Genomic DNA, 17,750 nt, shown 5'->3' on the forward strand with positions numbered 1-17,750 from the left:
GGACCGCTGAGCCTGGAAGAGGACAGGACTGAGCTGAGGTTGTCATGACAACAGATGAAGATGCTTCGCCAGTATCAACAAGATAACTGGACACTTCAACTCCTGTCTGGACTCCCAGGCAGAGGAGGGGGCGGGGGGGCCATCAGCCTGTTTGAACCCCAGACTGACAGTGACTGTTGAGCCTTGATAAGTCATATGAATGGAATAATGACTAGAAAGCATGACACTAGGGAGACCTTTGATGATTCCGGATTGGTTGTCCTTCAAAACAGTTAGTTCTAATGCTGGTCCTGGGTTTAGTTCTAGTCCGAACCCCAGCCTGGTCCTTGGGTGTGATATCTGTGGCTCTGGTTCCTCCCTGCTCTTCCTGGAGAGCCAGAAGCTGCCAGGTCAGGATGTGAGTGATTGGTTCATTACTGGCAAATCAGGCACTGTGGTGCGGGGCTGAGACAACTTCATTTCCTGTAGTCCTCTGTGACCACACCAGATACGACCAAGTACTCTCATGTGTGTGTGTGTGTGTGTGTGTGTCATGCTGCCATGGAAACAGGACAGATGAAAAGGAAACTGCTAAGCCTGATTTTTGAGGCGAGCAGGAATTTGGATTCAGATCCCTCAGAATGATCTTCCCTAGGGTGTAATTGTTGAACATGGTCCGTACCAGGCTTAGAGGGATGACAGGAACAAGACGATTCCTATCTGGTCTTTGAACCTACGTAGTTATAATGAGGCCTTCCAAGACTTCAGAATTGACAGGTACCACTATCACCTCAACCACCCAGGGGACTAGAGAAGGTCCCCCCAGATCAGCTCCTCTACTTGGGTCAACCTCATTCCCCTCTACCCTACCTACACCCCGCTCCCTAGGCAACCCTACCGCAATACACTATACATTCAATCCCATTCGCTGGGTTACTTTCTTCCTTTCTCTCTCTCCCTCTCTTCACTCCATCACACTTCTGTGATAAAGGAGGAGGGGGGGGGGGTATCCATTCACGGCTAATGTTTCTCCCCAAATCGTTTCATACCTCAGCCCCCACTCTCCTCTCGCCGGCTAATGAGATCCACTTCTGCCCCCTCCAACACACCGCAATGAGAGGCAGCCTATCCCGTTCCATGTCGGAATACATTAAAAGAGTTACATAATCAATCGCTTCCCCCCCCCCTCACACACACACACACGCACACACAATCCCCACTCGGTGACGGCTGACACCCCCTTGATCAAAGGAAATACTCGCAACACATACCCGGGCGGGGGGGGGACGGACGGATACCATCACAACACCACCCCCACCCTCCCTCCATTCCTCCCCCCACTCTCCTCCACATCCCTCTACTCTATGACCTAGCATAATGAGGATTTTATTACCTGGCTGCTACAACATTAATGATCATTGGTTTGGAAAAAAAGCCTGGACTTGTATGTAGGTCAATGCAAATATCATGCAGGGAAAGAGCCCGCAGGATGAAACAATTGTGCCGGTGTTGCCGCTGTTGCGGACTCCGTCACAGAGATAGATGGTAATAACCTAAGATTCTAAGACACCAAATCTCCGACCCCCCCCCCCCCCCCTTATTTTTTTCCGGCTGTTTCTACCTATCTCCATCTCCTCTGTCCCTGCAACACAACACATCAGCATTCACTGCACTGGCAGCCTCGCTGCATTCCAACAGCTTCATCTCAACCCTCAGCTGAGCCGTGCACACATGCCGACACACACCGACACACACCGACACACACAGGGCTTACCATGTTTGTGGCATTCAACTGTTCAGAGAGCGTATGCATGGAGAGACCGAACTACGCGAGCATGGTAAAAAAAAAATCCCTTTGGAAGCAGGTGTGTGCTGGTCTTCTGTCAGAGGAAGAGCAAAGATGCTGAGCGGTAAGGTGTTATATCCCAGATAGAGGCTCCTCTCTCTTTCTCTCTCTCTCTCTCTCTCTCTCTCTCTCTCTCTCTCTCTCTCTCTCTCTCTCTCTCTCTCTCTCTCTCTCTCTCTCACTCTCTCTTTCTCTCACTCTCTCTCTCTCTCTCTCTCTCCGTCGCACTGAGTCTCGCGCTCGGTCCTCCCTGTGTCTGCCAACCGGGTTATGTAATACACTTATGCCCTGAGACTGAGAGCCAATCAAAGATGCTCTGCTTCAAACCAGTGAGATTTACACACAAACACACACACACCACTAACACCTCCTCACTCACACACATACATTCACTCACGATCTACACACACTGGCACTTTGGACTACACAGCATTTAACATTACTCTATTAGGAAGCAGCTGCCATTGGGAATTATTCCAAATGTGTGAACACCAGGGAGGCATGCAGGGCTCAGCTTCAAAGGCTAACCATAGAAGACACACAAACACACACACTGTTTCAACCCCATGCATTAGACACACACATGCTGATACAATATGTGACCCCATAGAGATGACACACACATTTACAAACATGTACAGTGCGAGATCTCACAAACAACATGCACCGATGCACATGGCTGATGTGTGTGTTATGTACGCTCCCACACGTGTCTTTTTACACACATAACGCTACACGCACTCACTATACACACAGACTGTATTGATGTTTTTATGATCCCAGTGGGAGGTTCCTACTGGGGGGGCCTTTCTCTACCTGGTTTACCACACACACACACACACACACACACACACACACTGCCATGGTCCCACATGCTACTGCATGTGACTGAGCCACCTACAGAATGTGCAAACACTCACTTACTTAGTATGGATGCCAGCAATGACACACACACACTGTGTCCCAGGCTCTATCAGAACAGCGGACCACACAGATGGCTCAGGAGAAGATTTTTTCATATCTATTTCTAACTTTCATTAAAGATTCACAGCACCTGCACTCCATCCTGTAAGGTCCCTAATCTCATATGTATGAATGCAAAGTGTAAGTTTCCGGTCTCTATTTAAAGGTCTCGATTTATATATAATTTTGTCCACAACATAAGTTTTATAATTGTGCTATTTGCAAATATAGCACATGCATATATACAGTAATCTATTATGTATGTGTTTTGTGACCTGCTTGCACAGGAATACAATGTTGCATGCATAATGAGGTAAACTCAGGAGTATTGTGGACTGTAAAATGGGGGAGTTGTACTGTGATGTCATTTAAAATGGGGGAAACCATGGTGATGTGTTGTGGAGTTCGGAGGCCCTCCTCTTCATCAGGCTTTTTCAAATGCTATTGGTGGAACATGTTCTGTGTTATCAATCCTGGTGATCATACAATGTGTTTGTTCACAAACTAACTAAATACAGAAATGTCCCCAACGCACCATCAGCATTTACTGATCATATTTTACTAATCATAACATGATCCTAATATGGAGACTATGTCATTGCAGAGTATATTGGATACCATTCAAAGGGGTAATAGATGTAAATCTGAGGATTTGTAATGATTTCTATTATCCATCGAACACAAATAATATTCTGACTCAGCAGAATTGTGAGAATTTTAATCTGAGCGTGCTCCGACATATCTATCCAATTTACATAATCCTGAGAAGCATTTTTTTTCGGGGTGAAATGATTCCAAGACAAACGCCAAAAGCACAATGATGTAGGAATACATATTCAACATGGAGGGATGAGGCAGAGATAGAGGGGTAACAGGCTCTTGAGAGGAGGGGGGATACGATATCCGAATAAACACAAGGGTTAGGAACATTACATCTGCAACCACACAGCTAATGACCACCAATACACCACCAGCAGCTGCCACAGACGGTAAGAGGACAAGACATCACGGAGGAATCGGGGAATAGATAAATCATATGTTGTACCAACGTCATTCATTTCAATGTGTAGCCATGTTGGAGTGCTGGGTGTCCCCACTCAATGAACGCGCGCTCGTTCTCTTTCCAGTCCTCTGTTACCGCTGCGTAGCCTACACACAGGCGAAGCGGGCCCCGAGCGCGGATCCATCAACGAGTACCGAGGATGAACATCAACAGAACGTTAACGAGCACCAGAACCGCGATAACTATGAACACCACGAACGTCTGGACGTCCAAGGCCATGGTGCAGTGCAGCAGGACGCTCACAGATGATCACAGAGACTTGCTTGCGGGGGATTCAGCTTTCAATCTGTACTCAGCGTAACGGGCCAGACATCCACCATTACAGAATGAGAAGAAATAACAGAAAAAAAAACTGCCTCCACGCCTCCTCACACTACGCGTTGTCGCAGCTTATCATTAGGGGTTTGCGAACCGATGCATCATCCTCACCATCATCATCATCTGTCTGCACCGATTATTCTCCTCGACTCAACACCCGCTGGTGTTTTCCGTTTCTCCCTCACTACACCGACCGTCTGATGTAGATCCAGCAGATACTGAGCGCATACACGGAGGGGCTGTGTGCGGGCTGTTGAGCCTGCTTTCCCGGTTCAGACACCGGTGAGATGAGCGGTTAAGAAGCTGAAAAGAGGCGGTCTTGTTGGAATACTGATCAGCAACTAGCCTTCACCAGTTACGAAGGAGGGGCAGGGGGCACGATATGCCTCTATAATATAATATTATTCAAACAGAAAGGCAAAAAGTAGAACTGAATTTTCCAATGCTAAAAATATTCCGCCACCCTCATTAATTAATAATTGTCATTGTGGTGAAGGATAATACACCTCACAATTATATATAATTTACCCTGAATGACCACTCGCTTGCATAATGTTGTTGGCACCTGTCCCCCACAGCCTGCCAAATGCCTGCCAAATTCTCAGTGATATCGATCTGAACGTATGGCCCAATGGGGTTCAACAACCAAATTATATTTTATGATCGTCTAACATTGGCAAACAAAATGCTATTCTGGTCCACCAGTTTGAACCGTGTTGACAGCTTAGGGGAAAACAACGTAAAACGCTTGAGCGCGTTCCCGTTGTGACTTTTTCCCTCCCGTGCCCGCGCTTCCCAATGTTGGCAGATATTAAGGGCAGCACAAGATTGGACATGAATGAATTCATGCAGAAAAATAAAATCTTAGTACCCCTGAAGGCTTTCAGATTTCACACTCAGGCTGGAGAACTGTGGGACACAGCAACAGATTCCAGAATCCTCTTTAATGGAAAACTCTAGAAATAGACTAATCTGCATGATCATTTTCATACTGTCAGATAACATAATGATTTTACACGGCCAGCTCCTACACACATACTTCACTGTTATCCAACCATAAACCTTCAATGGAGAGAACAGAGTTGTGACTCTTTCTGAGATATTCTGTCGTTCATCAAACAGTCTTTTTTCTTTCCTATGTGTGTGTGTGTGTGCGTGTGAAGTGTGGTTACATAAGCCTGCTCACCCTGCCTCTGTAGACTCCTCTCCACAGCGTTCTCTGACATTTAGACAACAAAGGTCACATCTGAAAGTCTAAATCTTAACACACACACACACCCGCATCACCCTACCCATATGAGCCCACACGCATGCTAATCCGTTCATACATACACAGCAGACGGGGATGTCAATATGTCTACAGTGTTCCCTCCAAGCACTCTGCAGTCAGAACAGAATCGTTCTTGTAGATGTCATAGTAAATACATACTTTTAATGACCTTGTGTGTGAGAGAGAGCATTGTGGCGCAGCATCACCACAAACCTTGTCGAGGACAACAATGGCCTGATCAGCATTGCCCTACAAACAATGTTTTGGTTCCTGGATGAGGATTAGTGTGATATGAACAGGGCAGTGAGACTAACTGGGTTAATAACAGAGGAGCTAATGGTGTTCTAGGCTGGATAGGCCAAGTTTGCAGCCAAATGTATTGAAGCAAGCTGCAAAGGAATTTAAATCTCAGCTCATCTCTTTTTTACAGTTTCTTCCAAATAACTTTAAATTTGCTTGACATAATTCCTTCATTAACCAATTTCATGTATATCCTCCACTTGTTATACAACTGGCTCTGACTTTTAACCTACAGTTTGAACCTACACAGCTGCATAAGTCACATACAATGAACTGTATTGTGACGACTATGTGTCATCCTATTTAACAGTTATGATCAGGAATCTGTATCTAATCTCTCTAATCAGGGACACAGCCCTTTGTAATTCCAATATAGGATTCTTTAGGTCCTGAAACTGCTATCATGCTTTGGGTTAAGGCAGGAGCATTGTGACCTGAACTTGGATCAGCCCTAGGGACTGTGTTAGTCAGAGTACTCTGCAGCGCTGATAGGAAACATCCATGTGTGGCATGGCTGGTGATGACATAATTCATTGTTTTGCCTGGCCTCAGTAATAATGACCATATTAGGAAGAGTGGTCTCTCCACCTCCCTCAATCTGTGGCATGTGAGGTCATATGAATATGATAAATACATAAAGGCCAATTCATCCCTTTGGTTTTAACATTGATATTTTCCTAACTATCTGTCCCATTAGCCCTGAAATATACTCTATGTAAAGATGGTGCATACTTAAGAGTCAAACACATACAAAGACCCTAAAATAACTAGGAAATTACCTGGCAGACTTTTCAGCAAAGTCTCCTGTTGGCTAAAATTAAAGGTCTATTGTTAGCTGAAGCCAGTGTGTCTACAGGCTTATTGTCTATCGCTTTATAAGTAGACCTCAGTTTATGACCTTCATCTCCAGCTGTGGATTTAACCTGGAGGTCAGTCATTGATTCCAAGTGTGGCCTGGCCGGCAGCCATTCTCCAACTCATCCTCAGAAGTACAGTCGTTTCTCTCCTGGAGACAACTTTGCATATCTAACAGGCTGCTTGTTAGGGAGCGGGTCTATTTGCGGCGCATGCCTGGCTAATGGGGAGGGAGAGCCCGCCACACCCATTTCCCCTCCAAGCTGGCCGACCATTTTGTTCCCCTCCCGTCTCCACGACAACCACGCTGGGCTTCCTGCTTCCTTCTGGGCCTCCTGGCCACGGTGACGCCTAAAAATAAAACGGCAGACATTTCCTGAACGCAACCCGGTCACCATTGTTCACGCTTTCAGCTGGTTGTTCGTTTAACAGGGAGATCTGAGGGTCAGTTAGTGGGTCAGGGAGACCAGAGACTAAAGAAGAACAGAGAGAAACTATAGTATTAAAGACACTGAATGGCTCTCGCAAAAGTAACCAGAGAGCTCAGTGATAAATTTATGGAGAGAGACCAAAATGCCAAAGACCACAAAGACAAAAAGTGACCAAATAGAAATCCCAGTGATATACAAGGGAAAGAGACCAGAAACAGAAAGACCCCAAACACGCCCAGGTGGCACTGACCAGAGAGACCCGACAAATGTACAAAAAGGAGAAGTCTGGAAGAGAGAGAAGAGAGCAGATTAGACACAGTGGGTCAAGACAGAGAGTATGTGGAGATTAAGGTCATAGATTAAGGGAATCCGCCGAGGGGAATCTGTGGAGTAGGACACCAGACAGGAGTCTATAGAGACTGTCCCAGGCTGAGTCTCAACACTCATTCATCATCTCCTTCTCTTATCTCCTTTGTCCCAGTAGTGAGAGTCAGTGAGACAAGGCGATAAGGCGAGGGAGCCGGAGGAGGGAGAACAAAAGCCCCAGAGCTTTGCGAGCTCCGCTGCCGTCTTCACTCCGTTTCACCTGTGTCAGACAGCTGCTCAATCTCCCCAGTCCCATCAGACGCACTCCAAAATGAATTCTGTCTTCAGAAATATCAGTGGTCTTCGCTCTTTTGTGGAGGTATTGTGGAAGAGAGAGAGAGAGATAAAAAGAGAGAGAGAGAGAGAAGGGAGATGGCTGGGCCCAGAGAGCCTGTTTCAGAGCCAAGCACCCCACTGAGCCAACACAATGGAGAACCATATATCTGCCATGTAGACAGATAGGGAAAGAAAGAGAAAGAATGACTTGTCTTTATGAAGACAGGAATCAAATTGGACTGAACAAAAGAAAACTAAAATGGCTCGATGCGAGAACAGCAGAAACATATTGTAACTGACTTGTCATCGTTATAACTTTATACCCCTATACAGCTAAATAATTTCCTATTTAAATTCAGTTAAATAACTGGATTTTTGAATCCGCTTTCTCCTGAGTGGGGGGGAAAGTTATGATCTCCCTGAAGAAAAGGCTTGTGGTTCTGGTCTTGGGAAACGACTTCAGTTAGAACCAGTCAGAGCTGATTTCTCTAGATTTCTGCATAGATGTCCAGTCAGTTTTTAGAGCATCAGCAAGATGATATAGGATTGTGCCAACACCTGGAATCCTGATAAAGATGTCAGCATTTGTTTTAGTGATACAGTCAGCTGTTTCACAAAACAACATGGTTTTTGACGGTCTGTCAGTTGATGGTCTGTCAGTAAGACAAAACCATTTTGGGGGCAGAGTGACTGCCACATGCATGGTATCAGCAAGGGGGAGGAGAATCATTCAGAGTCTAGTTCAATGCACCGTAATGTTCAAACATCTGAGGCCCAGGTTCAGACGCCAAACTTTCAGTGCTAGATTCTGACTCTGAGCTTCATCTGAAACAGCTCGCTGAGGAGCTTCCTGTGATGCACATACAGTGGAACATGCACCTCGTACCTCATGCACTGCCACACACGTGACCCCCTCTCTTGACCAGTGTGACCCAGCTGGCAGGTGTCTTCACATGCGCTGGGAGGAAGGAGGGAGGAGAGGGGGATGTGGACAGAAGGGGGGGCAAGCGGCATGGACCCGCGGAGTGAGGGACAGAAAGGAGGAGGAAAACCTGAGAGTGGGGGGTAGAGGTAGAATGAGGACGGAGGTCTGACGCATGAGAGAGAGAGTCAGAGAGAGAGAGAGAGAGAGAGAGAGACAGAGAGAGAGAGAGAGTCAGAGACAGAGAGAGAGAGAGAGAGAGAGAGAGAGAGACGAAGTGATAGGAGGAGAGATGGAGAGGGAGAGGTTGCGTAACGCGTGATGGAGAGAACTCCGGGTGACGGTGTGATGCAGAGCAGAGGGGGGAGGCGGAGGGGGGAGGCGGAGGGGGGGGGTGGAGGGGGAGTAGCAGGGAGGTCAGATAAATAACACACACAGGACCTGGCAGCTGCCACAAAAAGTACACCCTGGCTCTCACACACGTCGACCCATGGGAGGGCTTCTCTTTGGCAGGGGACGACACTCCCATGCACGCACGCTTCGGCGCTGGATCACTTTCACAGGGGGGCCGAGGGCCCTGGGGATTGTGTATTGTTTAGACTAGGTGGTTGTTGTCCGGGCAACAGAGCGTTGTCGTGCGATGCTCTTTCTCGGTTGACCTCGTGCCAGGTCTGCACTCCCAAAAGAAGTCCTAACCTCAAGAGACATCTTGGTGGACTGGAAGCTATTATAAGCTGCATCAGCAGCAAGTTAGATGGTCTGACACTACTTGTAGGTCAACACACTACTCTAGTACATACTCTACTCCCGTGGCATAGATGGCACCGTGACAGGACAGGGAGTGTGTGGGTGTGTGTGTGTGTGTGTGTGTGTGTGTAGTAGATCGGACTCCAGGTGGCCCATGGGCCACGGAACACAATGTGCAGTTATCTCACAAACACACACACGCATCTATTCAGCATAGCACACCGAGTACTGTACAATGAGTTAAAACAGGATACACCAGTGAGTCAGAGTATTAACATACTGCAGTGAGCCTCTAGTCTCAGCAAGTCGAGCAGACATCTGAAAAAAACAGAAAACATCTTTCAAAGGAAAACCCTCTCAGCTGTTACATAAGAGGAGAAAAAGCCCTGAGCCTCCACACACACACACACACACACACACACACCTGAGAGACAGACAGCGCTGTGAGATCTGACGCACCCACCTGCTCACATCCACCAAGTCCAACCATTTATTCCAGCCCACCAGATCCTCCACAACATCCTCCCGTTAGCATCGGGCTACAGGATGTCATGGAGGAGGGCCAAGCCCCAGAAACCCACCAGATACACCTCACTTCAGGGACACAAAAGGAGAGGGCTGCTAAGCTAAGAGTCATAGTTCTCCATGAAGTGGTTTTATAGTGAAGCACACGCATTCAGACAAATCCTTGCGGTCTCTCTCTGTCACTAATCTGAAGCGTAGGCTTCCGGTAGATGGAGAGTTATGGACCGCTCACACACAATCTGTTAGACAGAGATACTACCAGCTATGCCTCTCAGCCAGCTGGAAGCAATGCCATTGGCAGGGCAGTGACTCACGCTTTACAACGGAGGAATCCTTCGATGCATTTGAAGGTTGTCCGCGCGCGTGTGTGTATGGTGTGTCTGTGTGCGTGTGTGTGACACCTACAAGAGCCCAGTTGATCCAGCCGTCCGTCTTGTTCTGATGGCCAAGTGCATGTAGAGTGTGTATGGGAAGTGTGTGAAGATAGCATGCAGAAGTGTACGAAGTGTACGAAGTGTGCTAGGATAAGTATGTGACGTCTGGGTTCACGAAGTGGGCATCACCTACACAGCTGTGCACTGTGTGATTAAATTATCTTGCCTGAGCAGAGATGCAAGGGGTGTGTGTGTGCGTGTGTGTGTGTATCCGCTATGTGTCTATCCAGAATGTCTGTGTGTGTGTGTGTTCCACTTCTAGGAGTCCTCTCTCATCTCTGAGCCCTGCTCTTGCAGGGCTGCTGACTCATCTGTTCGTAAGAAGAGGCGCTGCGTAATGTGATTAGCCCTGACCAACTCACGTTGAACTAAACTCTCAGACAGTATCTCAAACACTATCTGAGCAGAAACCCATTCCGGTTAAGGCCACAGGTAGGCCGGCAAAGTGAGAGAGAGGAAGGACAAAGTCATACAGGCAGGCAGAGAGGGAGGCAGGAAGGAAGATATATGGGGGGGGGGGCAGGAAGGAAGGAAGATAGAAAGGCAGACAGGGAGAGAGGAAGGCAGGCAGGCAGGCAGGCATACCAGAAAGACATAGTGACAAGCTGACAGAAAGGTTTTTGGCTACCGAAACATACTGGCCTCTCATCTTCTCTGTCAAAAGCAGCCCTGTAGTCTATTATGTATTAGAGCTGCTAGATAGGAGGACAGGGGGAGAGCGCAGAAAATGAGAGTGAGACACACAGGAATGACTGGAGGAGAAATCCATTGAATTGAAAAGGGAAAATAAATGTGTCAGCATTAGTGGTTAATCCACTGCAGTGAGGAAGACCTCTCTATCCTCTCTGTTTCTCTCCATCTCTTCCTCTCCCTCTCTCTACCCCCCTTGCCCCCCCCTCTCTCCTTCTTTTTCACTTGTTCCTCCCCCCCCATTCCCCTCTCCCTCTCCTGCCCTTCCCTTACTCTCCAGGCCCAGGGCTTCAGTAGCAGGAGTACGCTACCACAGCCATCCACACACACACACACACACACACATGCATGCACACACACACACACACACCCTCTCGGCTGGATCCACACACACACACACCAGCCATGGAAGCTGATCCTAGTAGCGTTCCTTATCTCCTCATGTTAGAACGAGTCCCAAAGTCCTGTAATACTGTATGAGCACGACGACTCCCAGCTGGATCAGATGTGAGTATGAGACTTTGATGTAGGAACGTCCTCTGTGTTCTCTACAGGGCCTGTCAGAATCAGCAAGCTCACTAGAGCAACAGGAGCTACTGTAAGGGGCTACACACACGTGCAGACAAATACACACACATACAGACAGAGAAATTCCCACATGCATACACAACAAATGCAAACACACTCACACAAAACTCTTCATGTTCCTATTATTTGCCCCTATAGGGCCAAATCAACACCACAATTGAACATACAACAAAGCCATCCCCGCCCAACCTCCTCTCTTTCTCACCCACACACCCTCTCCATTTAACTCACACTTAAAAAGGCTCTCTAAAGATAGAAGGCACAGCAACAAACAGGAACTGCCGAGCGTCATGGCAACAACGTGGGGAGCTCCTTACAAACATTGCTCTAACTGGGATGGCAGAGCTGGAAGAGACAGAGCGAGAGAGAGAGAGAGAGAGAGAGAGAGAGAGAGAGAGAGAGAGAGAGAGAGAGAGAGAGAGAGAGAGAGAGAGAGGGGGGGGAGAGAGAGAGAGGGGGAGAGAGACAGAGAGAGAGAGTGGGAGAGAGACAGAGAGACCTCACCCTCCAGCTAAACTATGGCAGAAAGTTGAGAAGAGAAAAGAACCAAGTCCTTCCCTCCTGTTGGAATCCCTCTGGGGCTCCCGTTACTCATCAAAGCACTTTCTCAAAGATCGTTGATTTTGGTCCCAAAACAGATTCCCTTCCAACGCAATACCCAGGCAAATGTTCTCTCATTAAAAGTAGAAAATAGCCAGTAGAAGTGAAAGCTGTCACTGTTAGTTAGTGTGAAGGTCTAACAGTAAACAAGGTGAGCAGGACTCACCTGAACACGTACAGGTGAGTCTCAGTGTGTGTTTAAGCACGTCATGTGTGTGTGTTTAAGCACGTCATATGTGTGTGTTTAAGCACGTCGTGTGTGTGTCTGCAGCATGTGTACATGTGTGTTGGAAAGTTGATATGTTGTAGATAGATGCAGACTAAGGGTTAGAGGTAGAAAGTGTGTGTGTGTGTGTGTGTGTTGACTCACTATGTTGACCTGTAGAGGCTCCGAGCCAGGCCTCAACAGTCTCCTCCTGCAGGAACCAGAGTCTCCCGTCCGCAAACGCACTGACGATGACTCACCCATGTCTGACACACACACACACACACAGCTGTGTGACTACAGTATCTGACAACATGAAATAGCGTGACATAGTATGACGACATGGGAGCATGAAATACTGTGTGGCTACATGACACAGTGTGACATAGAGTCACTAAGACAGTGGGATACATTGTGACTATACTGTATGACATAGTGTGACACATTGTGACTCTATGGCAAAGTGTGCCAGTATGACTTCATGACACAGTGTGAGAATACACAGTAACGGTGTGACATAGTGTGCCTACATGACAGAGTGTGACCATATCTGACGTGTGTGATTCAGTGGGACTAGAGGACAGAGTGTGACCGTGTGTTTAGTGTGAGCAGAGGGTTGTAGCTCCAGTACCTGTATGTGGCAGGAGCAGGGCCAGGGCCGTGAGGGTGCTGGGGGGCAGGGGGAGAGAGCGGCACCTCTGGAGGGACACCCTGAGGGGGGGTTCTAACGGGGACACCCCCGGGGGGCGAGACAGAGCCTGGGAAGAACTGGACAGTTAGGACACACACACACACCCATGCAGTAGTATACAAACAAACTGCGGTGCATGTCACCAACCATAAACACACACGCATACAGATGTAAGCAAACACACAGGCACACACAAACAATTTCAAATCCACTTACACCCGGTCATGAGGCATACACACTTACACACATACACGTACACACAGGTCTTCTCTGCACGGGTGGTGTACACACATAATTCATTCCAGTCAGCCTATCTCCAGGTGATGTGAACTGAGGATGAGTTAGGGCAATGAGAGACAGAGCTCATGGGAGCGATGAGGTAGAAAATTGGGCTGAGAGAGCGAGAGACAGACAGAGCGAGCGAGAGAGAGAAAGACCTGAAAGAGACAGTGTAAAAATAGAGAGAAATTGATTGAAAGAGAAAGTGAAAGAGAGCGAGGGAAACAGAGAGATAACAGAGCTCCTTACTGCACAGACAATGAGAGACAGAGAGAGAGACTGAAAGAGAAAGAGAGAAAGAGAGAAAGAACAACAAAAAGAGAGAGCGAGCAGGCAGATTGCTGTATGTGTGTAGGTGCAGTACAGGTATGAATGCTGGGCAAACTCTCTGCTCTGAGGGAAACCGTGTTTTGTGTGTCTGTGTTTAACATCTTACTCTGTGCCGCTGCGCGGACCGTGTATCCATAGTAACGCCGGCTTCTATGACCGAGCAGGGCCGAGCGACCGCCCGCCTCAGCCCTGGGGAGAGATGCATGCTGGGATGGGGCCTGCGTCTGCGCCGACACAGCGAGCCCCACTCGGCATGCTGGGGAAACACCCGGCCCTCTGGGATGGGGCTGCGCAGGTCCAGGAGGGCCGAGGCCGGCCGCGGGCGGGAGCGAGGGCAGGGGGGCTTGGGGGGGGCGGGGCTCTTTCCTGAGCTGGAGCGAGCCAGGGGTAGGTTGGTGGTTTTCGGACCACCAGCTACCTACAGTCACACAGACGCCGAGCGTGTGAAGGGGGGCGGATGTTGAAATAATACCATACACAAGGTGCAGTGCTCAGTATGGCATTCCAGTAGGTAGAAAGCACGCCCTCGCACCACACCTCTAACGGTTGTTTACTGGGATCATCACAGACGCCCTGGAGACAGCTAGGATCAGCCTTTTAACACCGTCTGATTGGTGGAGAGAGAAACTGGGGGGCACTTTTCCCTGACTAATGTTAATGAGTATTTATCTAAATCCCCTTGATTTGAATGACGATGGTCCACACCTGAGAAAATCTTTTGGGTGTGTGTGTGTGTGTGTGTGTGTGCTAGTGTGTGTGTAACTGACTCCGGTCATAGAACTCAACATTGAAATGTCAATGCAGAATGTTATTGGGATTTGGAAAGGCTGACGTGTTGTAACTTGTTGATGTGAGAGACTGGAGGGAAAATGACTAATCTCCCTCTCTCTCCATGAGGGCGAAGAGCAGGGAGGGGGGGCTGTGTGACAGGGCCCCCCCCCACCAACTGACAAACACAGACATACACGCACACACTCATGTGTGCACACACACTCTCTTTCTCTCTCACACACAGACATGCACACATACAGTCCAATACTCTTTCGTTGTCTCTCGCACCCTCAAACACACACACACACACGCGCACATACACACCCTGGTAGCATGGAGTGAGAGACAGTTTCCTGTTGTGTGCTAGGGGTCATGGCTGGGGGAAGGACAAAGTATTGTGGCCAGGAACGGGATGAGTGGCCTCTGGCGTCTGTACTTCTACTGACCAACAGAGGGGGCACTAACTCCCTCAAACACAAGCCTGTCTGCTAATGGATACACACTGAAGGATGTGTGGTTAAGATGGCTGCTGATGTTTTCAGAAAAGCAAAATAATGGTTATGATTAATATGAAACATGAGACATGGCTGATTATAGGCTGAAGTTACATGATATTCTGGTTGTTTATGAGAATGACAATGAAAGGCATGGGTGTGTTATACAAGGAACAAATGTCCTCTATTAATTATTTTTCAAAATGATGCATTTTAATGAAGCTAGAATATTTCACTTTCATCATCATATACTGTACATACTCACTTTGAATACTTCCTGTAAGCAATCCGGTGAAGGGTCTCTATTGGGTATGCTCTCTCCTTCCACTTCCTCTGATTGGCCGTTAGGAACCTGTGTCTGATCACAGGCAGGTGCAACATCCTTGGAATCCAGGTCATTTCCTGAGTGTCCCTCTCCTCCTCTCTCCTCCTTTCCTCCTCTCTGTTTTTCTCGGATTCTCTCTTCCCCCCCTCCTGCTCCTTCTCCCTCTCCCTCTGGAGAGACATGCTCCAGGGGGTCTCGACTTGTCTGACTCTCTCCTTCCTCCTCTCTTTCACAACTGGGGAGAGGGATGTGATTTTCTACTGTTATTGTCGACCTGTGGTTACTCTGTCTGTCTGACTGTCTGGATGACGGTCTATCCGTATGTCTATCTGTACACGTGTCAGTATTTTCAATACTGGCCCCCTGAAGGCCATTGACACTCTGCGAATCAGGGCACACCCTCCAGGCCTTAAGCACCACCAACGGCGATCGTCCATCAATCACAGGTGGGGGTGCGACGGCGTTATAGGAGCTTAAGCGTGGCGTGCGAGGGGGGTGAGGCGTGACGGGGGAGGACGGCGTGGGGGTGGGTGAGGGTGGGGGCTCCAGCCGTGCCTCCCGGCGGAGGGTGAGGGACACGCTGTGGACGTGGTCCCCCGCGCGCTGCGCTGTACGGGGGGAGCCGAGCGGCGTGCACTCCCCCCCCTCTGGAGGAGAGAAGGAGCGGGACGACGTCCTCCACTTCCTGGCCGTCTCGGCCACACTGTTGAAGAACTTGAACAGGCCCCCAAAATGGCCGCCCTTGCTGTCGGAGTGCTTGGGCATGGCCGTGGGCTGGAAGTCTCGGACTGACTCGAAGTCCACTGACCCGTATTCTGAGTCCAGGGTCTTGTCCAGGGTGTGGAGCTCTGAGTCAAAGCTCCTTTCTGAGTAGGCCGGGTTGGCTTTTCCCAAGATGGAGATCCTCCTCAGATAGCTCCACACGTCTGGGCCCCTGGTCCTCCGGCCCCCCAAGTGCACCCTGGGACTTCCCCCCTTCGAGCTTGCCTCCTCCACCCCAGCCGAATTGTTACAGTTGGGGCTTCTCTTGGTGTAGGAAACCCTCTCTAAGGTCTTACAGCCATTTTGGCTCACTGGGACATCGCCGACTGCAGGAGCAGACTGGGGGTGGGGGTCAATTGGGCCAAGCGACAAGTCAATGTCCTCGAACGAACAGTCAAAATCAGCTGTGTGTCCAGCGTATGAGTGTCTCTTGGCGCGGTGGCGGAGAGTCCCCCTGCTGGGCTGCAGGGGAGCCCCCAGGTCGCGGCAGAAAGTCTCTTCATCCGCAAAGGCAACGCTGCTAAACTTGGCGCTGGACAGTTTACCCGTCTTGCCCCGGAACACAGCAGGCGACTTGAGCTTCTTGAAGGAGCGGACCTTGTCGGCGAACGACAGTTTGGGGATGGAGGCTTCCCCTGGTAGGATCATGGAGTGGGGCCTACGATCCAGCTCCGAGGTTGCTCTGCGACGGGTCAGGATCTTCCAGATGCCCCCCGTGGCCCGGGGCCTGCGACTCACCTCAGGTCGGTCCTTGCTGGGGCTCTGGGGAGGGGGACCCTGGGTCTCTCCCTGCCCAGGGTCCTGTCCCTCCTCTGGGCCGGACCCTGACACAAGCCCCAGGCTTGACCCCAGGACTGGCATGGCTTCCTGGATACACACGCTACTGGTTTCATTCTCCACGTCCAGCGACACATTGAACACTCGGTTGATGAACCCGTTTGGGTCTTGGCTGCACTCAGGGGCGGGGCTAACTGAATTTTCCATCTTGTCACATCCTAGGGCGTCAGCTATCAACCGATAGTAGTGTCATCCTGTCTCTCTCTCATACACACACACAGGCGCACACACACACACCCACACCCTCACACACACCAACACCTGGAGGAAAAATACAAAATATAATGATCAAACTAAATCATGCAACTATATTGCAGGTCTAGGCTGTTTGAGATTTGTGTTCTCATTAGACAGTCCCACAAAAGCCTACATGCATTCCAACCCTAACAAGAATAACTGAGGAGAAAGGCTGCTAAGCTGAGATGATGTGGGATGAATTTATATCAGTGGATAATAAGTTTTCACTTCATGCAGAGCTCCAAATTTGAACGTCCCCCATTTGCATGTGAGTCAGCATATTTAAACACCCACCATACAGCACAGCAAATCTCCGCCCCCCCACCCCACCCCCTCGGGCCATATCAGACAGAGTAATTATAACCCCCCTTCCCTCAAAAAAAATCTGGTCCTATGTCACCATGGAAACAGCTGTACAGAGTGGGCTGGGTATTTTTGGGCCTGGGCAGGAACTTCATCATAGCTCAGTCTTCTTCCACTGAGATATTAAGATAGCCTGGTCTACTCTTCATTTGAACTGTCACATTGCCACACAATATAGATTATATTTAGGACCACATTCTTATCTGAGCTCTATTCTTAGGATGTTCTACACACATTGAGTCACCTGGACTAAAAAGAGCAATTAAAGATTCAAAGTAGGATG

At 48.9% G+C, this 17,750-nt stretch overlaps 1 protein-coding gene across 6 annotated transcripts in view; it reads right to left on the minus strand.

Moving 5' to 3' along the window:
• The window catches only part of LOC124464866, a 33,150-nt gene that overhangs the window by 14,336 nt on the left and 1,064 nt on the right, over window positions 1–17,750 (minus strand). For 4 of the 6 annotated variants that reach the window (XM_047016795.1, XM_047016878.1, XM_047016954.1 and 1 more), the window contains exons 2-5: window positions 15,209–17,128; window positions 13,785–14,096; window positions 13,010–13,136; window positions 12,544–12,644 (exon numbers count right to left, since the gene is read on the minus strand). In XM_047016795.1, coding sequence (XP_046872751.1) covers window positions 12,544–12,644; window positions 13,010–13,136; window positions 13,785–14,096; window positions 15,209–17,014 — 2,346 coding nt within the window. In that variant the 5' untranslated portion in view covers window positions 17,015–17,128. The remainder of the gene's footprint in view (window positions 1–12,543; window positions 12,645–13,009; window positions 13,137–13,784; window positions 14,097–15,208; window positions 17,129–17,750) is intronic. The other 2 variants (XM_047016981.1, XM_047017009.1) reach the window with 2 other exon arrangements.

This window comes from Hypomesus transpacificus, chromosome 1 (genome assembly GCF_021917145.1).
Source record: "Hypomesus transpacificus isolate Combined female chromosome 1, fHypTra1, whole genome shotgun sequence".
Taxonomy (NCBI): Eukaryota; Metazoa; Chordata; class Actinopteri; order Osmeriformes; family Osmeridae; genus Hypomesus; species Hypomesus transpacificus.